General features: G+C 37.6%; 1 protein-coding gene across 1 annotated transcript in view; it reads right to left on the reverse strand.

Annotated features, from left to right (window-relative positions):
- Positions 1 to 207: 207 nt before the first annotated feature.
- BMP5 (bone morphogenetic protein 5) overlaps positions 208 to 23,983 on the reverse strand; it is a 150,270-nt gene continuing 126,494 nt past the window's right edge. The window contains exons 4-7 of the mRNA XM_006070905.3: positions 19,415 to 19,609; positions 6,499 to 6,575; positions 4,510 to 4,620; positions 208 to 436 (exon numbers count right to left, since the gene is read on the reverse strand). Coding sequence (XP_006070967.1) covers positions 287 to 436; positions 4,510 to 4,620; positions 6,499 to 6,575; positions 19,415 to 19,609 — 533 coding nt within the window. The 3' untranslated portion in view covers positions 208 to 286. The remainder of the gene's footprint in view (positions 437 to 4,509; positions 4,621 to 6,498; positions 6,576 to 19,414; positions 19,610 to 23,983) is intronic.

Consider the following 23,983-nt stretch of genomic DNA (forward strand, 5'->3'; position numbering starts at 1 on the left):
TATTGAATTGAATTGGACTCAGCATATCCTATTAAAAATTAGACTGGGCAATTTTTTGCATAATAAAGTGAGCTAAAATACATTTTACTGCAAAGGCATCCACAAAAGAGAATATATACCTTTAAATAAATAAAAGTGACTATATACATGCTCTTGTACATAGGTTAGAGAGATGAAATGAGCCAGACTAATTTTATTAAATTCCCCTTTTATCTGAAAGGATATTTTTTATTGTAGTCATAAACCTCCATACAGATCTTTTTCTTATTCCCATTATTAGGCATTATTAGTGGCAGCCACACGAGCGCACGACCATATTCCTGTACTTTTTCAAAATGACATTGGAGCTATCATCAAAGTACAACACAGAGATGGCATTTAGTTTGGTTGGCGCGCAGCAAGGCTTTGGTACGTGGTCAGGAAACATCAGGTGAACCTGGTTGGGTGGGAGGAAGAAAAGGTTTTACTTCTTAAGAAATAAAATAGATATTTTGTCTGCAGTTTTAAGGTGACATTCTTGTTTTATCACTGACGATCAGGCACTCTCTTAAGTTACCTCCCTCTCTTCTATTTTTGCTCCATGGTGAGGTGAGGTGAGGTGGGAGCTGGTAGTGAAGGATGTATCCTTAAGTATTAACACCTAGACTCGACCCACTGGTTCTAATTACGTGTTGGGGCTTTGAAAAACATTCTACCAAGGAAGGAAAACTCTCTCTATGGAATATTCAGTGGAAATTTTCCTGGAGGAAAGAACATGGTAACTAGGACTGGGCTGCTTTTAGTTAAAATGGCCACTTCTAGGTACTTCATGAGAAACACATAAGTTATGAATGTAAAATCAACAAAGCCACAGCACTCGACTGTAGAAAGATCTGGATCTAAGAATTATTTGTAAAAGGATAACTAAACAATAAATCAACGCAGTTTTAACAATAAAATTAAAAGCATGCAAATTCTGCATTTCCTTTGGTAAAGGAAGCATAAAAATCACAGCAAAATAAACTCCAGGTAAAAACCCAATACTTGCTTTAAAGCAATGATTTCAACTCTTCTCCCCATAATGTTTTACCAGATTGGCCAGAGTTTAACATCCTTTGACTTGCTTTCTCCCCTAGACAAGTGCCAAAAATCAAGCTAAGTTCAATCAGAAGAAAGAAGCCTAGATATGTTACAACTTGAATATACATCTCTACCTCTCCCCCTACAAAGCCTGAAAAGGTAGCTGAAACATGGACAGTGAAATGCTTAAGTAAAGGATTTGTTCTCATTTTCGTCAAACTGGCACGTTTACCTCTGATCTTCAACAATCAAAGAAGGAGCCAGAACTCAGTTCCCCCTTTCCACCCGCCTACCCCAGCCCTTCCCCCAGAGGAGTTTATGGGAAATCCCACTGCAGAGTCCTTGGGGATCGACAAAGAGAAAATACAGCTCTTAGAATCTTGGCTGCAAACCCTCCTGGCTGAAATGATATAGGAGTCCTGCCTATGGACAGACATGGCAGGAAAAATGAGGTGATCCAACACGGACGTGAAATTTCCTAAGACCTCACAAAACTGCAAGCTGGATGGTTCTCCAAATTTCAGAGGCAGCCTGAAGCCCTCCTTGGCTTTATCCTCCTCAACCTCCTCACCCGTGATGGATGGATAACCCCCTGCTTCAAGGATCACCTCACCCAGCCATTGTTCTGAAAAAAAAAATGAGATTGTTCTTCCATCACGTCTCAAACGTGTTCGGCACAAACCTGCTTTCCTTTAACAACAAATGCGCCTGTGTTCTTGTTTTGTGTCCGTCACAAAATAAACAGAATGCACAATGCCAGGAAAAAAAAAAAAAAAAAAACAGAAACACCGAACTTCCCATGTTCCCTTCAAGTTCTGTGATGACTTATGCTCCACATCCCAGGACAGCGATACAGACGAGGGGCCTGTTCCAAGTCCGTGTCAGCGATTTAAAAAATGTTTGTTTTTAGACGCTGCCTTCTAGACTACAGTCCTAAAAGCTGACAGTATGTAATTATATATTTATTTTTAAGAAAAGGAAAAAAAAAGAGAGAGATAGGGGTATTTGACAGAGTTTTTTCAATAATTAAGCTTTGCATAGCATGAGCGAACTTGGATGTGTTAGATGCATATCTAAGGAAACAGTGAAAGCTCTCTGAGTCATTGAAATGACAGTACAAAGAGCTTAATTTCTGGGAAATTAAGTGGCATTTCTCTATAAATAGTGGCTGTTCATCTTTGACCCTACAGATGGACAGTGAGGAGGGCTCTTTCTCTAAGGCATGAAATAGAAGCATCCTTCTCTCTTCTTTCAGCTGATAGAAGGCTGGACCCCCCAGACATTCATCTTACTGGAGGACATTTGAATATAACAACTTTTCTTATGCTGCATACCTGCTCTCCCTGCCCCAACACTGATACCATATATCAGGACGCACTTATAGGGCTTCCCTCATGGTTCAGTGGTTAAGAATCAACCTGCCAAAGCAAGGGACAGGGATTCAATCCCTGGTCTGGGAAGATTCCACATGCCAAGGGTACCTAAGCCTGCACACTGCAACTGCTGAAGTCTATGCACATAGAACCTATGCTCTGCAACAAGAGAAGCCACCAGAATGAGAAGCCTGAGCACCACAGCTAGAGAGCAGCCCTCACTTGATGCAACTAGAGAAAACCCAAGTGCAGCAGTGCATACCCAGGGCAGGCAAAAAAAAACAAAAAACTAAAAAAAACTAAATAGAATTTGTTAAAGAAGTGCTTATTTTTATGGATAGCATAAAAACATATCATAGACATAGCATGGACATATCAAAACTTAAAATACCCCTAGGAATTGATTCTATACTTGCATATGGGAGCCTCATTGGTCAAAAATCAACAAAAAGAAGAATATTTCTATGGCATTGGCAGCACAAAGCAAGCATGAAAGAAAATGCTGGTTGGAATTTAGACTCCATTTCTTCACTTTAGACAGTGAAATAAGAGCTGTAGCAAACTAAGGTTTTCTTTCAATTTATATAAATTTTGCAATCAAGGAAGAAAAAATAGTTTCTCCCCACACCTATAAGTTTGCTGAGTATGATATATTAAAGAAATTTAGGGTGTAAAAATCAGTGTTGGGGAAGGATAGACATGAGCAAATGTTTTCCATTCATTATTAAAAAGCAACTTGATAATTTTACATGATTGTATTCTGAAATAAATCTCTTCAAACTTGGGGGAGAAAAGAATATTTATAAGTGACTACCTTTCAAAACACATATTTGTTTTAGTTCTCTGCTTCCACTCTACTCCAAGGTTATTTCCAAAGTCTTTAACAAAATCTATGTTCTAGTTGCCACAGAGGTGCATCTCTGTGGTCTAGCTATCCACTAGTGCCTCTGAGGTCAGTAAGATGCCAACAAAACATCAAGTCAAGGATTTCATCTGTCAAGGTGTATACACCATTCTTATTCAGAAGGGAACTGGGATGTTATTTCCATCAACTTTAACTTTTCAATAAATTTCAAAAGAAGATAACCTTCTGAAGAGCCAACTCTTCACACATTCTAATAGCTGCTCTTTCTGTTAGTCATAAATAAGCTTCACCCACAAAGATAGATTTTTTTTTTCTACAGCTCCTGCTCTCCTACTGTTATCTACCAAATAACTCTATTCCCATCAGTGTCTTGATTCCAAAATTATTTGTTCTCTTCCTTCTGTCCTGATTACTTATAGTTGAAATGCTCCTGTGAACCCAGTTTTGATGTGGGGTCACATCACACAGCCTATGCATCTTCTAGAACCTCTTCCTCGTCTGCCAGAGGCTGGTCCCCCATCACATTAAAAGGTACGGATGTTGGAGTCGGACTCTCAAGGGTTTTCCTGAGCTCATTAGATAAGTACAATCACTGAGAGACCATGAGATTAACATTTCATTATCTCCTTCATAAAAATTAGCCTACATTAGTAGAGATTAAATCACTGTTACATTCCTAAGTATGGGAGGGAAGAAATGAAGATTAATTTCCACCTTAATGATTATAAATGAAAAAGATATCAAAAAAAAGGAAACAAATCTACTTGTATTCTACACTGAAGAGCTTCCATGATACCAAAGTATGTTATGGAACATTCTTAAACAAGGAGTTTAAAAGCCCTCAGATGAAATTCAGCACAGCTATTATTCAAAGTTTTTGTAATGACTGCTAATGAATGGTTAGGTTAGAAACAGCCCCTGCGTGGTTAATCATATTGTCTACTGAAGAAATCAGTGCAAAATACCATTTTGTGTGATTGCTCCAATTTTCCTTGCTGAATCTTTCCTCATTTTGGAATTAGGATTTTTCTTTAGAGCAGCCTGAATTTCCTGACTATATCCACATTTCTTACTCTGGCACAATTTTTACGTTAGGAGTTTGAGAAGAGAAGAAAATGCATTTTTAACTCCAAATAGATGCTTTTCTTTAAAGTAACTTTATAAGAAGCTTGCATCATAAACCACTTTCTATTCTACCAAAAGAAAACTTACCAGAGTCTGAACTATGGCATGATTGGTGGCATTCATATGGGCATTGAGTGGAAAAGAACATTCTCCATCACAATAAAATGCAGCATATCCTTCTGGCGCTATAATCCAGTCCTAAAATGCACGAAAGCAGAAGAAATAATATCACCAACATAAAAGCACAGAAAAACAATTCTTACAGAATACTTAAATATAATTAATATAATTCAATATAATATAATATTAAATTAAATACTCTGGATTGGTTTCTCTTTTTGGTCCAACAATTATTCTAATAAGACAGGCTCCCCCAAAGCCTTTAATTTATGATTAAGCTAAAGTTTACAACAAAAGTATAAATATTTTCACAAGGAATTGTCCTCTGTAATTTCTCCCAGAGGTCACTATGTAAGATATTCCTAGCCTGTATTAGCCCATATATTCATGAATAAAGCTGCAATCATGAAATAGCATTCTAAATATTGTTTAAACAGGAAATGATGAACTCTGCAAAGTTCAACTGAACCAGAAAGGAAAAGAAGAATAAACTTAATTGAGATAATTCTCATTACTTCTTAATAACTCATTCCTGCTTTAGAAGCTTGACAACCTCTTAAGGCTCTAAGATTTGTTCCTTGTCCTGTTTTTCTTTCCAATCATGTGTTAACTTTATAGTCTCTTCAGAAGAAATGAGTTGGAGAAAAATCCTAAGCATTGTATATGAAAAATTTTAGGAAGCTAAAACATTGGCACTTCAGATGGTGGCCCTGATTTTTTTTTTCCAGAGATATAAAACTTGTCACTGATGTAAAATTATTGAACAATTAATGTTGAAGGTTTATCATAAATTTGAAAATGTTCACATGTTACTATCACTTCTCAATATAATAGCTTGTATTCTGAGGATCCATTGTAATGGAATAATCTAACAATTTAATTTAAACTCTTTTGGCATAGTTATGAAAATTACTGTGGTTAAATCTTCCTCCTCACTGTTTGTGAAGCTTATGTAAAACATAGCAATATGATTTCTAAGTAAAAGAAAAAATTTTTTCTCTACGCCTAACTTACCATAGACAGAGTCAAGGATTCTACTTCCTATACCAATAATTTGTGACTGTAGGAGGCAAATGGAAATTGCTTGAGTTAATCTGAAAAATGGGAACTAAAATGGAAATTTGGGTATATTTAAACAACAGGGCTTCTTTTTTTCACTTTCTAAGGTTGCATTTGTTCTTCAGCATAATTTTTTTTTTACCATAAACTCTATTAATTATGTTTCAGTAGTGAAAGGATAATGCAGAAATAAAAATGATGTGGATAATCCTTATATGGAACAGTCAATGTCAAAAATAATTGGTATGTTCATTGCAGCACTGTTTATAATAGCCAAGACATAGAAGCAATCTGAATGTCCATTGACAGATGAATGGATAAAGAAGATGTGGTACATATATACAGTGGAACATTACTCAGCCAGAAGAAGAAACAGAACTGGGTCATTTGCAGTGATGTGGATGGACCAGAGTTTGTTATACAGAGTGAAGTCAGAAAGAGAAAAACAAGTATCTATATACAGAATCTAGAAAGATGGTCCAGATGAGCCTATTCCTGAGGATAGCAATAGAGACACAGATGTAGGGAAAGGGTGTGTGAACCCAGCAGGGGAAGGAGAGGGTGGGACAAATTGAGAGAGCAGCACAGCCATATGTTCACTACCATCTGTAGAACAGGGAGTGAGTGGGGCTCAGCTCGGTGCTCCGTGATGACCCAGATGGTGACACTGGGGGCAGGTGGGAAGGAGGGCAAGGGGAGGGGATACAGGTACACAGATAACTGATTCACGTTATTTTAACAGCAGACAACACTGTAAAACAATGATACTCCAATAAAAAATAAAATAAATTATAAAAAATAACTGGCTGCTGTATAGGAAAGATTACAAAGATTACAAGAGATTTAGGATTGATACAAAGCAGAAAAGAAGCAACCAATTTGACCGACCATTCTTACCTGCCATCCCAGATCCCGGAAACTCACATAGAGTTCATGCTTTTTACAGGCTTGTTTTTGTTCACTGGTGTTATAATCTGAAGGTGAAAATCAGATTGTCAACAAATGGCAGTCTATTGAGTATATTAATATTTCTTTTGTGAGGTCACTTATAAAGTCAAAAGGAGGCTGTATTTGAAGTTGTAGAATATGAGTTTGAATCTCAAAGCGAAAGCCGCTTACTACCTATGTGAACTTCAAGCAAGTCACTTGTACTGAGTTTCTGCTTCTGTAAAATGCAGACCTTGAGGGGTCCGGACGAGGATCAGGTTGGGTCCTTTGTGTTATGACAACAGCAGCCTGATACCTGCCACTCAGTGAGTGCTCATTCATTAACTAACTCAAACCGCGGTTGTGCTTACTATACTTAAGCATATAAAATATTCAAACACTACGTTTTGTATTCTTTCACAAGGCAGGCACTGGGAAAGTACCAACTGGGATGTTCCAGAGTACATGTTGTCTTAATATGTATCTTAAACTCAGGATCCCCAAAGTGGAGCTGCTGATTGCCCCGCACCCCCAGACCAATTTCACCTGCAGATGACTGCGAGCAAGTTCCCGGGCAAAACAAACACTGTAGTCAAAACACACTCTGGCCTCTCACCTCCACATCCAATCTGTCAGGAAATCCTTTCTCATTTTACCTTCATTTGAAACTCGGCCACCCTCACCAGCTCCACGACTGGCTCTGGTCCACGCTGCTATCCTCTCTTTCCTGAATCACTGCCACATCCTCGCTGCTATTCCTCCTGCTCTGCAGCATCCCCATCCCATCAAAGCAGCCAAGTGGACCAAGTGTCACGCTCCAGCATGAAGTCTCACAGTGGTTCCTGCATCATCAAGGCTTCCAAGGTTCTACATGATCCAGCCCCATCACCCTTTGGCCCATTTGCCCATTTGCTCTCCTTCACTCTACTCCAAACAGCCTCTGGCGCTGTTTTGCACACAGGTCTGCTTTCTCTCACCTTAGTTCCTTTACTCTCAACAACCCCACCCTTCCCTGCAATGCTCTTCCCCTGAATATCTACTTAGCCAACGCTCAGAGCTTCCTGAACTCTTAAGCATCATCTTGTCAACAAAGCCTTCACTGACTCCCCTGTTTCATATCCTAACCCCTGCTCTCATATTTCTCTCCCCTCCTGCTCTGATTTTTTTTTTCTATTTTGCTTACCATCCCTTAATATGTTACACCACTTACTCGTTCACCACGTACACTGTTTCTTGTCTGTTTCTTCCCTCTAGAGTAGAGTGTCAGCTCTCTAGGGGTAAATATCTTGCCTGGCTCCATTTGGTTCTCTGATACCCCAAATGTCAGGAACAGGGCCTGGCACACAGTAGATACTAAATACTTAGGAACTGAAGAATGGATGCTTCAGAATGTTCCAGAAATGGCTTGAAGCAAAGGAAATACATGCTTTCCATAACTTATTTTGGAATATAATCTGAAAAATCCATAACCTTTGATAATTGTTGACAAAAATTAAGAATTCCACTTGCATCTGGAATAAAGTAAAATACAAAAGAAAAACAGGCCATTACAGAAAATGTCTAGTCATGCTTTATAACGGAACCCATTTTAATTATTTCCAATGCAAAAAAATGAAAGAGGAAAAAATTTAGGGTGATGGGAACTGCGAAATAATTTATTTTTAAGGAAGACAGCTAATGTTTTCTTCTAGGAATAAATACTACTTTCACTCTGACAGTTGTCTCTGGCAAATCAACATAGAAGTTTGCTATAAAGAGCAGCCTGTCATAAGGTGTCACCTTCCAGTTTAATTATCCTCAAACCTCTAATGAAAATGAAGTCACATCAAAGATCTAAAAGACCTGTCTTCACAGATCCTGTCATCTGCCTTTCATAGTGACATCAGCTAATTATTTAATTAATGTGAGTCTAGCAAAGAAGGTAATGATTAAATCTGAATGCAGAAATCCTTTTACTTCTAGGCCAGTGTTATTCCTATGTGTGACTACCTTCATTAAACCATGTAAAACAGAGAGCCAGTAGGAATTTGCTGTGATTCAGGGAGCTCAAACTGGAGGTCTGTGACAACCTAGAGGGGTGGGATGGGGTGGCGTGGGAACAAGGTTCAAGAGGGAGTGGACATATGTGTACCTACAGCTGATTCATGTTGATGTATGGCAGAAACCAACACAATATTATACAGCAGTTATCCTTCAACTAAAAATAAATAAAAAAACATTCCTATCATAAAAACACATCAGTCAAAGAAAACATAGAGAATTCAAGCAAGGAAACTCTGACACTTTGTTCATGCATGCATACAATCATTCATGCATTAACTACATTTAGTAAGCCAACATGCCAACACTGAGCACAGGAGAATGAATACAATTTCTGTCCTTAAGATGCTCACTGTTTTATTAACAATAAACTAAAAGATCTGAAAAAAATAAATATATAGATAATGACAGAAAATGGAGGAAAGAGAATTTATTTGAGATTTAGCACTCCTCTTCTTTGGGTAAACTTTTAATTGAAATAGCAAAAAAAGTTAACTTTGCCCAAGCAATGAAGCAGCATAAAGTACCCACGAAATGGATAAGTTTGAATATTATATCATTTTTAGGAAAAAGGAATAACTCAAGTCTGGTATTAGTTTGACTGGATAAACTTCTTGATATTTAAAAAATAAATAAATAAATAAAAATTTTAAAGTGTCAGCTATGCATTAGAGCAAGGGAGAGCAATTTATTTTTCCTCAAAAAGGACAGATAATATATATTTCAGGCTATGGGGTTTCCTTCACAATGATTCAGCTTTGCCCCAGTAGCATGAAAACAGAATTTAGGACGTACTGATAAAAGGATGGATGTGACTGTATTTCAAACAAACTTTGCTTATGGATCCTAAAATTTGAATTTCACATGATTTCTGCATGAAACAAAATATTATTCTATTTTAAGTGTTTTTCACACATCTAAAAATGTTAAAACCATTGTTAGGTCATACAAAAACAGGCAATGGCTTATTTTGCCAAATCCTGCATCAGACAGTCATGGGAATATTTATTCATCCATCCTTGTCTTAATAAAAAACATTGAATGTGAATAAAGACCTTATATCCAATAACACATTTGAGTATATGTGAAAAACTATAACTATGTCTATGGCCATTTGAATTCCATGTTTATAAAAAAAGAAAGTAAAACTTAAAAGTCAGAATAGATCTGGTCCATCTATGCAGCTTTTCATGCAGGCTAAGTGATGTATATATTGCAACATCACATAAAGGTAACAAGCAATGAAATTTATAACAGAATCTGGTTCCAAGAGTCTGATTTCATAGAGTGTTCGGACCATATGCTTAGTTGGTCAGAAATAAAAATTAATGGATACTGAGTAAATGTTGTACCCAAACCAGCAAAGTCTGTAGTTAGCTTTACCAAATGGTTGGCAGAAAAACCTCTGAGAAGAAAGGCAAAGAAATTAGATTTATATTTTTTAAAAAACATTGATCGGCAACCCTTCAAATATGAAAATGAGCTGGACATGACGCTGCTCTTGACAAACCTGCCTAGAATTCAAGAGCGTCACCAGAAACTACAAACCTGCCTAGAATTCAAGAGCGTCACCAGAAACTACAAACCTGCCTAGAATTCAAGAGCGTCACCAGAAGCTGCTACACATTCTGACGCCACAGCCAACACCAGAAAAGCATTCCTCAACCACAAGGCAGGTACCACAGACACAGTCTTTCTGTTTTGCCTGTTAATGGCAATAATATTGGGAAACCAGTGCCAAAACAATGACTATTGTTAAATACTTGCTGCCAATTTGTTTATGATCAATTTCTGGAAAAAAATGCAAATTTATGTTTTACAAGCTATTTGATTATTTTTTCTTCTAGTTTTATTGAGATGTAATTGACATACAGCACTGTACAACTTTAAGATGTACTGCATAATTGTTTGACTTACATCCATCATGAAATGATCACTACAGTAAATTTAGTGAACATCCATGATCAAGGACTTACAGCTGAACAAGCTGGGTTTAGAAAAGGCAGAGGAACCAGAGACCAAACTGCCAAACATCCACTGGATCATAGAAAAACCAACAGAGGTGGGAGGGAGGTTCAGGATGGGGAACACGTGTACACCCATGGCGGATGCATGTTGATGTATGGCAAAACCAATACAATATTGTAAAGTAAAAAATAATAATAATAATAATAAAATTTAAAAAGAAAGAAAGAAATCCGCTTCATTGACCACGCTAAAGCCTTTGACTATGTGAATCACAACAAACTTTGGAAAATTCTTAAAAGGATCAGAATACTAGACTACCTGACCTGCCTCCTGAGAAACCTGTATGCAGGTCCAGAAGCAATAGTTAGAACAGACATGAAACAACAGACTGCTTCAAAATTGGGAAAGGAGTCAATATGTGTCAAGACTGTATATTGTCACCCTGCTTATTTAACTTATATGCAGAGTACATCATGGGAAATGCTGGACTGGATGAATCATAAGCTGGAATCAAGATTGCCAAGAGAAATATCAATAACCTCAGACATGCAGATGACACAACTCTAATGGCAGTAAGTGAAGAGGCCTTATTGAGGGACAAAGAGGAGAGTGAAAAAGCTGGCTTAAAATTCAACATTCAAAAAACCAAGATCATGGTATCTGGTCCCATCAGTTCAGATCAGTCGCTCAGTCGTGTCCGACTCTTTGCGACCCCATGAATGGCAGCACGTCAGGCCTCCCTGTCCATCACCAACTCCCGGAGTTCACTCACACTCACGTGCATCAAGTCGGTGATGCCATCCAGCCATCTCATCCTCTGTCGTCCCCTTCTCCTCCTACCCCCAATCCCTCCCAGCATCAGAGTCTTTTCCAATGAGTCAACTCTTCGCATGAGGTGGCCAAAGTACTGGAGTTTCAGCTTTAGCATCATTCCTTCCAAAGAAATCCCAGGGCTGATCCCATCACTTCATGGCAAATAAATGGGGAAAAAGTGGAAACAGTGACAGATTTTATTTTCTTAGGCTCCAAAATCACTGCAGACAGTGACTGCAGCCACGAAATTAAAAGACGCTTGCTCCTTGGAAGAAAAGCTATGACAAATCTAGACAGCATATTAATAACCAGAGACATTACTTTGCAAACAAAAGTTCATATAGTCAAAGCTGTGGTTTTTTCAGTAGTCATGTATGGATGTGAGAATTGGACCATAAAGAAGGCTGAGCACCAAAAAATTGATGCTTTCAAACTGTGCTGGAGAAGACTCTTGAGAGTTCCTTGGAGAGCAAGGAGATCAAACCAGTCCATCCTAAAGGAGATCAACCATAAATATTCAATGGAAGGACTGATGCTGGAAATCAAGTCTAACACCTGATGTGAAGAGCTAAACTCATTGGAAAAGACCCTGATGCTGGGAAAGATTGAAGGTGGGAGGAGAAGGGGACGACAGAGGATGAGATTGTTGGATGGTGTCACTGACTCAATGGACATGAGTTTGAGTAAATTCCAGGAGACAGTGAGGGACAGGGAAGATTGGCGTGGTGCAGTCCATTGCATCACAAAGTGTCGGACACGACTTAGCTACTGAACAATGATCTCGGATATACACAAAATTAAAGAAATAAAAGATGTTCTTGTTTTCTGATAAGAACTCTTAGGATTTACTCTTCTAACAACATTCATATAGAACATACAACAGTGTTAATTATATTTATCATGTTGTATCCTTAGTATTTCTATTATAACTGGGAGTTTATACTATTTGACTGCCTTCTTCCCGTTCCCATTCTCATTTCAATAATACTAATTTAATCTTTGTCTTAGTTTGATTTGTTAAAATTCATTTTGTGTTAGAAAAAAGTGAAATGCATGGTAAATAAAACTTCTGAGGTCTACACAGGGCCTCAATGGTTGTCCACTAGTCCCTGAAGAAACCACCAGATAAATGGACACATGCTAGGTAAGCTGTGAAGAGCACAAAAGAATATCCAAAAAATTCCACAAACAGGTACAGGATTCTTTGTTTTTTTAAAGTCTAGTGTTAACGTCTTTGAGGAATAAAATATAGTTAAATCTGTAAAAGAGAAGAAAAAAAAGTCCAAAATAGAATTCAACATTTAAACAATCAACAGCTTAAACAAGCCAAATATAACGAGATGCTGTGTCTCAAAACAGAGGAAGAGACAACAACATCTCTTGCTTAATACCCTGGGGGTGGTCACAGACATCTGTCTCCGCACTGCAGGATGTTCATTAATTAATAGAAAATGAAAATGTCAAATGAATGAAGGTATGACGTGCCTATAAAATGGCAGGTGCAGTGTTACTGGACTATTCAATAATGTAAATTTTGACATGGCCTTTGGGGTAGAGAAAATCATGATAAATCCCAAATAAATAACACCACTCCCAAAGATGAGGGATTTCAAACGCTACTGCTACCCTAGTTTAATCCCCAAGTCCCACATCCAATGAACCCCTCACCGAACTGACATATAACCCAGTAGGAATTACAGTTATTTATTTGTGTAGGGATTTGTGTACAAATGTGTGACACAGAACAGACACCACAGCATAATAACTGTCTGGTGTGTTTGCTTGACTCTGCTCAGCAATGTGTCTTTGTGGATGAGGCAGAGGACATGCTCACCTTAGAGCTTGTTGACATAAAAACCCATCCACAAACCTGTCTCCAAATGCCTGCAAGATGTCTCTGCAAGAAAGTTTCTCAAATGCCTCCAACTCACTATTTTGGCTTCTGATCTTATACTCTTTCCATTCCTTCTACTTGGTTAACAGGATCTAGTGGCTCAAGCCAGAAAATTTAATAAATACATTTCTTGATTTTCTTTCATTCTCACTCCTACCCAACATAAAATCCATCCACACTCCCTTTAAGCGACCAACCTCTAGCCTAGTTAACCTATTAGAGGTCCTTTGCACTCTTGGTTACCTCGTACTCCCCCAACATCCTTTCTGGGAACTTGGTCCTAGGATAACCCTTTATCCCTGACTCCTCTTTGCTCTCTGACCTTAAGTCTTTTGCCTTGTTGATGGAATTGCTCTTTTTCTTTTGCCTTTACTAATGTACTAATGTTCCCATTGGAGGATCCATCCTTAATGTTTCTCTCTTACTCCGGTTTCTACAGCAGCTTCGAGTCTTGTGCTTCATCTAACCACTGGGGCTCAAGGCTGCGCCCTACATATTCCACTCACACACCCATCTCTGGAGTCCTGCTGACTCCATTCCATGTATTTTGGATCCCACTTCCCTTGTCTCCAATCTATATTCTTCATGGCTTGGAGGGTTAGACTAGATTCCTAAAAATATTTTGGCATCCAGTTTCTCCCTTTGGCATACCATCCTTCTTTCTGATGCCAAATTGAACTTTTTAAAAATGCGTATCTGATGGTGACAGTCCTTTTTCCAAATGCCTGCATGGAAATACCAGTTACTGACCATGATAACCTGGTCCCTGCATAACTTTCTAGCTGATGATATCACACTGCTCTCATACAAGAATACTAGCACTGCATGGCCATCAGACACTGCTCTGTGGCTCTGTAACTGCATATAAGTTCTGAAATGGCTTCACCTCCATTTATGAAAAGTATCTATTTTTTCTCATTGGAATCATGCTCTATCCTTACTGCTCCCACACTTCCTTGTACCTACTCTAGTAGAATTGATCTCCTGATAATTACTAGCATGCACGTCTTTGCCACTGTCTAAGGGAATGCCTTTTCACAAGCAAGATTCTGATGCTACCCATCTTGCATGATCATGTAGTTAATGCTGTGTCACACTGTGACACATTCATTTAACAATGAATAAATGTTTTGCAATAAACCATACCCAGATATATCATCTCTAGAATTCTCTCTAGATAGAAACTTGACAATAAGTGATCAGCGGAATGGGTACAGATGCAAAAGTCTGAACTCTTTAGGCACCAGTTCGGAAAAATCAAACCATAATTTGGTAATAATGATTATGTTTAACCCTGAATAAGTATACACAGTGTTCTCCATTCTTTATACCCATTAACTCGTTTAATCCTTGCAACTCATGTAATTTTATTCTGTGAGGCAGGTATCATTAATGTTCTCACTTTCCAGATGAAGAAATAGAGAGATGTGACATGCCCTGTCCAAGATTACACAGCTACTAAGAGGTGGACCCAGGGTTAAATGACAGAAGGAAAGACAAAGGTACAGATGAATGGGGCTTTCCAGGTGGCTCAGTGATAAAGAATCTGCCCGTCAAGCAGTAGACACAGGTTCTATCCCTGGGTCAGGCAGATGCCCCGGAGAAGGAAATGGCAACCCACTTCAATATCCTTGCCTGGGAAATCCCATGGACAGAGGAGCCTGGAGGGCTACAATTTCATAGTGTTGCAAAGTCAGATATAACTGAGTGTGCGTGTGAACACACACACACACACACACACACACACACACAGATGAATAGATAGATAAAAAGATGGATCGAACTAGATCTAGGTAACAAGCTAACTATTATTTGAGAAGGGATCTTCAAAATTTTGCATATTCAGAGCTTTTAGTGTTAATTACTATAAAAACCATGTGGATTAAAACCATTCTCACTGGTGCAGCCTTGCAGGATTTTTACTGCAGCACTGATTTTGAAAGCCCCAATTTAAAAACAGCCAAAATGTCTTTTTAAGAGTGACATGACTAAATAAATTCTGACAAAAGGAGTGTTGAATATATTGTAGCAGTATAAAAAAAATGAAGTCACTAATTTGAAAGATGGCTGAAATATGTTGTTTAAAAAATCCGTAAGACCAACTATATGATACCAAGAGTGAACATTAGGTAAACCATAGACTGTAGTTGATTGTGATGTGTCCGTGTAGGTTCATCTTTGGTAAGGAATGCACCACCATGGTGAGTGGTGTTGATAGCAGAGGAGGCTATGCATTTGTGGGGTAGGAAGTACATGGGAAATCTATGTACCTTCCTTTCAATATTGTGAACTTAAAACTGCTCTTAAAAAAGTTCATAAAAATAGGAACCCTCCTAGACTGTTGGAGAATGTAAATTGGTGCCCACTATGGAGAACAGTCTGGAAGTTTCTTAAAAAACTGAAACTAGAACTACCATATGATCCAGCAATCCCACTTCTGAGTGAGAAAACTATAATTTGAAAAGGCACATGCACCCCAGTGTTCATAGCAGCACTATTTACAAACTTGAGACACGGAGACAATTTAAATGTCCAACAAGAGGTGAATGGATAAAAAAAGAAGTAGTAAACATGTATTGATACAATGGAATATTACTCAGCCATAAAACAGAATGAAATAATGCCATTTGCAGCAACATGAATGGACCTGCAGATTATCATACAAGTGAAATAAGTAAAACACAGAAAGACAAATATTATGTGATACACTTATATGTGGAATCCTAAAAAAAAAAAACAAAACAGATACAAATTAACTTATGTACAAAACAAAGACAGACTTAGATATAGAAAACAAACTAATAGTTACCAAAGGGGGCTGGAAGAGGAAAGAGAAATTAGGAGTTTGGCATCAGCAGATATACACTACTGTATATAAGACAGATAAATAACAAGGACCTACTGTACCACACAGAGAGCGATATCCAGTATCTTATTATGACCTATAAGAGAAACGAATCTGAAAAAGAATATGTATCTATATAACACATGATAAAATCATATTCTCCAAAAGTGACACATATAGGGAGGAAAAAACTTGGAAGTACTTCTATTATGTTGATAACAGTATATCAGCATAACTTATCTTAAAAGAATTAAGTGATTAAAGGAGAATTTTAGCTTTATTTGTGATTATTTTTTAAAAATAAAATTATGTATTATTATATAACAACGCACTCTAAACAAATAATTTCAATGGATTATTCTTTCTGGTTTTGATTAAAATGTTTGTCCAAAAGGAATGACTTTACATTGTATACATTAGGCAAGATATAGCACCTGTCAGAGTTGGGAGTTGCAGGCAGGGCACCAGTGGTCGTGATACCAAGCTTGCGATAAGCACCTTTTCAAGCAGTTCTGCAGTAAATGACAGCTTGCTCTGTGCCTTGCAAATACTTTAAATTTTGAATGCTCTATTGTTTTTGCATACTAATATAGTCCTTAAAATAGCATCTTGCTCTTGGTAGGTGCTTTAAAATCTTATCAACTTAGTGCCTCTCCAACCCAAAGGGTGGTAACGTTAATATTCAGCTATTGCCTACATTTCCTTTCCCCTAAACCCAAGTTCAAAGGAAAATCAACTGTGGTGGCTCATTGTGAAGTAAGTAACATCTCTCACAAAGTGTCTGCTCAAAGTTCTTGCTAAAATCCTAAAGAGCAGCAAAGACAGAGGGTTTCGGCAGAAAGTCCAGGGGCAGTGGTTCTATATATGCACAGCTGAAAAAGGAAGCTAGTTCTCCCAGACAGTGACCATGTTAATTTCCTGAATGCGTGTTGGTGCAGTTGCTGTTTTGTGTTGGACACTGTTCTAGGTTCTCCCACAGGAGCACAGAATAATAAAGGGGCACTAAGAAGTCAGAAGACAGGACTCTTTGAAAGAAGAAAGGGATGAGGTAAAGACAGCAAGAATGACCTGGGTTCTGCACTGTTGGAGATTTTTAACATTTGAGAATATGCTTTGCAAAAAAAAAAAAAAAAAATGCAACCAAGCAAACTTCTAATACATCTCTCCCTTCTCCCTTCTTAGTTACGGCATCTTCACACAGTGTTTCAATGTAAAAGCCTAGTAGTATTACAGCATTTGCTATTTATACTTGGATAATTTTAAAATTTCACTAGCATTTCAAGTCTCCTAAGTATCAGATTTTATGTTTATATTAAACCCCTGTCTTTTGGGTCAAATCCTACGAGAATTTTTCCCGTCTGCTTGATTACTACCTATTGAAAGGTTAAGTCTCATACACACAGACCAACTACTTTCTTTCTTCTTATTATCAAAATATGAACATGTTCCAAAACCACCTACTACATATTTCACAGAAATGGGTGCCAATGACACACTTTTTAAAAAGAAAATATTGGTCTATATTAGAATAATTTTGTACTCTAAATGGTGTTAGGAAACTGGTGAAAAGTTATGTGATTTCTACTTCATGTGTTTTATTCATTTCCAGTTATAGAAGCACATTTGTTACCTGTGGTCAGGAAGGGAAGATAAATAGATTTCACCAATAGGGAGAAAGACTTAGATGATTTCATTTGCTGCAATGCCTCTGCCAGAGTCATTACCAGCTCTAATAATACGCAGGTGACTTTTTCCTTTGAAATTTTCTCAAAAATTATTTACTATTCTATTCAAGATTTAACAAATCTTTTTCTTAATGCAATCTGCTACATTAAATTAAAAACATTTCAACCCATTTCAGAACCATTCTATATGAAAAGAAAAATATACAACTTTGACAGGCTAGTATTTACAAGGAAGAAAAGTTCTTAGAAAGTTATTTTTCTCCATCTTTCATATTAAGCAATTAAAATTTTTGCCAAACTAAATATCTTGTGAAGATCTTTATAAAATAGTCTTGTAATAAGGCACTAATATCACATTTACTTTCAAGTGAAAAAGACAGTGAAGCTTATTTGATGAAAAATTATTTTAAAGCATGATTTCTGTGTAGAATGTAATTTACTATAATGCAACTTCATAGAACTCTTCCCTGTGCTTCTGTTGCTAGATACATAAAATAGACTTCTCTCTAACACACTTCTCCTGTGCCTTCACTCTAGGAGGGTTCTAGTGAATTCCACTTCGTATTTTTGCTAAGAGTCCCAGGATCAAAAAAAATTCTATATATTTTTGTTTCATTTATAATCATTAATGGCAAACACTGTGTGGATGTATCTTTTTGGAAGAGCAAGACATTCGTATTTGCTGAAATACCTATGCAGAGGTCATATCTGTTTTGTTCACCAGCTCATTCACGGTGCCTCACAAGTACACACTGCATGTGGTGGCCATCAACACAGAAGAAGACACATTTTACAAATGAACAAACACTCTGTACTAACTAGGGATGTTCTAGGGCAAGTTTTCTCCTTCAAATAGGTTTATTTTTCATAGATAAGACAATTCGTAGGAATAAAATAGCCATCATTTTCATCTAAGAACAGCTTATAAAAATTTGTTTGCAACTGAACTAAACAAGGTACTCATTGGTACAAAGTATATAATTAAATTACTTCAGATTTTATCAGTTACATGAGTTCAGATCAAGTGTATTTTTTATCTATGAATTAATAGATTAAATTGCAAGCACAGTGGGATCAACTGTGCATTTACAACATTTTGTTTGATTTCATATGAGCATGTATATGTATACACACACTCAAAGCAAATTATCTACATAACATCTCTCTAAATAATTAATGGGAATATAAATATTATCTTAATTTCCATACAATCTACCCTGCTTCTTTTGTCAGAAAAATTAAGCTCATGATTCACATGTACTGTTTTAAGTACCAAAGGAATATTTTTATTTTGAATTTACTTGTTACCCATCCATATGTGAGATTCCTGGGAAAGGTCAGCTCACAAGTTGTGGAGTTCAGTTTGGACTAGCTTTTGTTGATGTAGCCATTTAATAATTTTATTATTGCCAGCTTGATTTGAATTGCATCTTTCAGCAGTTTAGGTAAGTCCCACTTACTTTAAAATGAATTGCTGAATGATTCGCTAATGAAACATTTGGGGGATGCGAGAAACACGGCTGGATGATTTAATAGAGCAAATGAGGGTATACCAGAGTGTACATTTACTGTGGCTACTTGATTTGCAACATACGACCCCATAACTCTCTGTGCAGAACTGCAGCTCTGGTTTTATCTTACCTCCAACACTGGACACTCTGGAGGAGTCCTGATGAGAGCCGGATTTATTGCGGTTTTGATTTTTTCTCTTGTTGGCTGCTCTCACAGATCGGAGAAGTACCTCGCTCGCCTTGAAGAAGGCCACCATGAACGGCTGTTTTGACTGAGGCCCATGTCGTCCCACGAGGCCGGCCGACTTTACGTTGATGCTGTGACCTGGAACCAAGGAAGGGGCACTGGGTTTATTAAGAAGAGATGAAGTTCACCTGCTGAGGGGTGAGCTCAGAGGGTCCGTGGAAAAAGGTAAATGTTTGAAAACACCATCAGAACCTTTTATTTGCGGGCCAAAGAATCTCATAAACGTGGAAAATGTACTGTTACAGACGATTATCCATTCTTGGCTTTCCATTTCGTATCACTCTTGAGCCACACAACACCCCCAGGCCTTCACTGTTGGGCTCTTTCTCAGACCTGAAAGTTGGTAACGTTCTAAATGGCTTGACCACCATCAGCCTGGAAATGTCCGTGTTAACCAGTGATTTCAGAAATATTAGCTACAGGCACTTCTGCATTAAATGCCTTATAATTTTCCTTCATGTGATTAAAGCTCGATAGCTGGCTGGGTGTTTCTACTTTTCCTTGCTTCTTTGGAGACTTTCCAGGGTTGATAAACCCCTCCTCACTTCGGGCCTGTGCCCAGCAAACTTTACAAAGCTGTGATCCACTTAAAGCACTTCAAAGAACCTTCCAGAGGCCCCTGCTGGGCATGGAGCTTTATTTTAAGCACCAGGTCTTTCTCCATGTAAAGGATTTTGAAGCAAACATGAAAATTTCAAATTTTTCTCTGCGCTTGGACACACTTGAATGATGTTTACTGAAAGGATTTCAGAGGATGCAAATCAAGCCTGGAAATGCTCAGAAAGGAGAAAAATTCCAGATGAGCTTAGTCTAAAGCAGTCTGTGTCCTAGACCCTTCTGAGTCCGCTGTTGTGGTTGTTTATCAGAAAAGGAGTGCGCACAGGGTCTGCGCTATAGTGGATGAGAAGTCAGCTGCCCTAGAGACTAGAAGTAGATGTTGATAACGTGCTTCTCCCATTGGAGTAGCAAAAATAATACTCGTCACTATAACAACATCAAATGCATTTGGAGCACTTGCTATGTACACTAGGTATTCTTTGCTTTTTTTAATATTTTTATTGTGATAAAAGTCACATAATATTAATATAAAATATACTATTTTAACCATACCTTGCACAGTTCAGTGGCACTAAGTACATTCACACTGTTGTGCAACTCCAACCATCATCCATGTCCTGAATTTTTCACCTTCCTAAACTGAAACTCATGTCACTATTAAACACTAGTCCCCGTCCCCCTTCCCCATCTCTTTCAACACCTGCAGCCACTGGCATCTACCATGATACTTTCTGACTCTGTGATAGGCATTTTTCTTAGTGGTTTCCATGCATTATTTGATTTGATTTCACAAATACCTTAGGAGTTAGGCATTTGTTATACATTTTACAATTCACTCTTGTTATGATCTTCTCATTTAAAATAAATATCCCAGAAAATTATATATGTGTATGTGTGTTTATGTATATATGTGCATATATATAAAGAAAACTATTGACCAATAAAAAATTCAATGAAAATTACCCAGCGAGAATGAAGTATTTAACTTTAAGTTGTACATTTAGTTGAAAATTACTCAAAGCTCATGCAAAAAATAAATTCTACCCCAGATACGAAAGTTACCAATCTTTTCAGAGTAATATATCATGTGGTTAGAAATACGTGCATGATTGGCCGTGCCCTGCCCCTGGAGGGATGTGCAAGTTTTCTTAAAATATTTATTCAGTCAAGACTGTGCAGCAGCTTCAGTGCATTATAAGACCTAACCCACCTTGGAAGAAAGAAATCAAGTCCCTGAAATGGCATCAGTGGCATTTTAGCAAATAAACTCTTGCTCTTAACACAATTTATTTTGGCAGCATAAACACTTTTGTGTATACTTGTATTGTGCAGGGACCTTCTACCGTCAGAAAACGAGACTGTGTTAAGTGAGGTGGTGCAGCTGTTGCGAGGGACACAGAAGTCCTTCACATGTGGAGATATTGGTTGAAAAAATGCATGTGTGTCAATGCAGACAGCATGCACTGGTGTCCTCAACAATCGCTCACTGGGAAAACTTGTTACATTCCTACAAACATGAAAATAGCTGCTCCCTTCCCAAATGCCACTCCACTCCATCCTAGCAGAGAAAGAACTTCAAAATAATCAGAGCAGGAAACCTTAAACAAATAAGCCTATGGGTTTCTCTTTTAAATGCAAACTTACAGTGGCTCCACGCCAGAGTCTATATTTCTTAGAAAAACTCTATCACTGGCATAAATGAAAGAGGCAGTTTGATTTGTGGTCAGAGTAGTTTCCATTCTACTTCCACTGTAACAAATGTATTAATTCAGCTCAGACTTCCTCCTTCTGGCAGCCCTTTTGCTGTAAAAAGAGAAATTAGAAGTTCCAGCCAAATACCATACCTTGAACTGACCCACCTCAATACATAAACACTTTTACAACATGTTTATTCAGGTGTAGCACTTGAAATTGGTTTAAGATGTTTCCAGTGACAGAGAGCACAGCAAAAGAAAAAAAGAAAAACAGAACTGAGAAACTTGACTGTGATGGACTAGAATAACTGGCGATCTGTTCTTTAAATTTTGGATTTTTCTTTTTTTTCTGTCCTGGAACACAACATAAAAAGTATTTGTTGAGCTTTGAGTTTGATGTTTTAATGAAGTGTTAATTTAACAGGAACGAAATTTTTTACTTGTATACATGGATAACTGCAGAAATCACTTTTAATAGATGGTCTTTCTAATATTGAAATAGGTTGCCACACGATACACAAATGGAATACAATAAAATCAGTTTTCTATTCATTACAACACACTGACCCTTTTCTCATTAAACAGGCACCGAGCTCAAAGTTCCAAATTTCTTGGGTTTATAAGAGGGTACCTTTTGTAATTACTTGAAAGACTCAATATTTTGATTTTTATCTCTGGAGAAAGAAGATTGCTCTCAAGATTTACACTTTGAAAACTATAAAGACGTGTGTGTGTGTGTGCGTGTGTGTGAGACAAATATGGGTTTCTTGGTCTTTACAAAGGGGGACATTGTGTGTGAGGCAAAGTCCCCTTCAAACAAACGTGAACTCCTTTTAAAATAACTTTTGATATTATTAAGTTTCCTCTTGGTTTCCTTTCCACTTCAGCAATGAGGTGACTATTAAGATTCCATAAGTTAATACTTGCTCAGTGGGTCTTGATCTTGAGCCACACCATGGAAGCATTATTTGGCCTTCTCCTTCAGACACATTACACCTCCACTGATGATGTTGACTGAACCTTTTGAATAGGGCTGAACAGTCGCTCTCCTTAGAAGTGCTAAAGAAATCCAGACTCTATTGCAGGTATTCAAAGTAGGGGATCTTTCATCATTTTGATATTTGGCAAAACTAATACAATTATGTAAAGTTTAAAAATAAAATAAAATTAAAAAAAAGTAGGGGATCTTTCATAAAGTCTATTTAACAATGCTGACTTTTACTATTTAAGATACAGGGTGATTTAGATACTGCAAATGTATCAGTAAAGAAACCTATCTGAAACATTGTGATTTAGGAAAACCATTATACATGTAGACGTGTATTACAGTGGTTTTATTTTTCAAAGCTGATCCTCATTTTTGACTTCTCATTAGAAAACGTGGATAGGAAACAAGGTCCTGCTGCACAGCACATGGAACTATGCTCAACACCCCATGATAAACCATGATGGGAGAGAATATGAAAAAGAATATATATGTAAACATACGTATTGGCTCAGATGGTAAAGCATCTGCCTACAATGCGGGAGACCCGGGTTCAATCCCTGGGTCGGGAAGATCCTCTGGAGAAGGAAATGGCACCCCACTCCAGTACTCTTGCCTGGAAAATTCCATAGACGGAGAAGCCTGGTAGGCTACAGTCCATGGGGTCGCAAAGAGTCGGACATGACTGAGCGACTTCACTTCACTATCACTATCATTATACTATATATAAAGAATATATATATATATATCACTGAAAAATTAAAATATAAAAGAATATAAACTCGAAATAAAAATGACCTGGGGAAATAAAAAGAGCAATAAAATGGTGATAAGGGACACCAACTTGGAATCCACGCTTAATCATTTTAGGATTCAGACAAGTCTAGGCATAGCTAGAAGATGGGTAAGCTTAATTCATCAGGCATATATGTGGAAGAGAATAGAAAGACCTAAAGGGAGAGAACTCATCATAAGGAAAAGGTGAAGCCCTAGAGTACAGATTCAGAATAATGTCCCAGTGAGCATGAGGAAGCAGGGATTTTGAGTCTGTAACTCAGTCTTCCTTCTGGCCTGGCTCCAATGTTTGCATGATGAATTCCTTAAGAACCTAGGGGATTCATGGAAATCTAAGAGACTTATTTTTACCCAAAGTCCCTATAAAATCCTGAGAGAGCAAGGGAGCCCTACTTTGGCATTTGGTTCATGATGTAACAC

The sequence above is a fragment of the Bubalus bubalis genome, chromosome 2 (genome assembly GCF_019923935.1).
Source record: "Bubalus bubalis isolate 160015118507 breed Murrah chromosome 2, NDDB_SH_1, whole genome shotgun sequence".
Taxonomy (NCBI): Eukaryota; Metazoa; Chordata; class Mammalia; order Artiodactyla; family Bovidae; genus Bubalus; species Bubalus bubalis.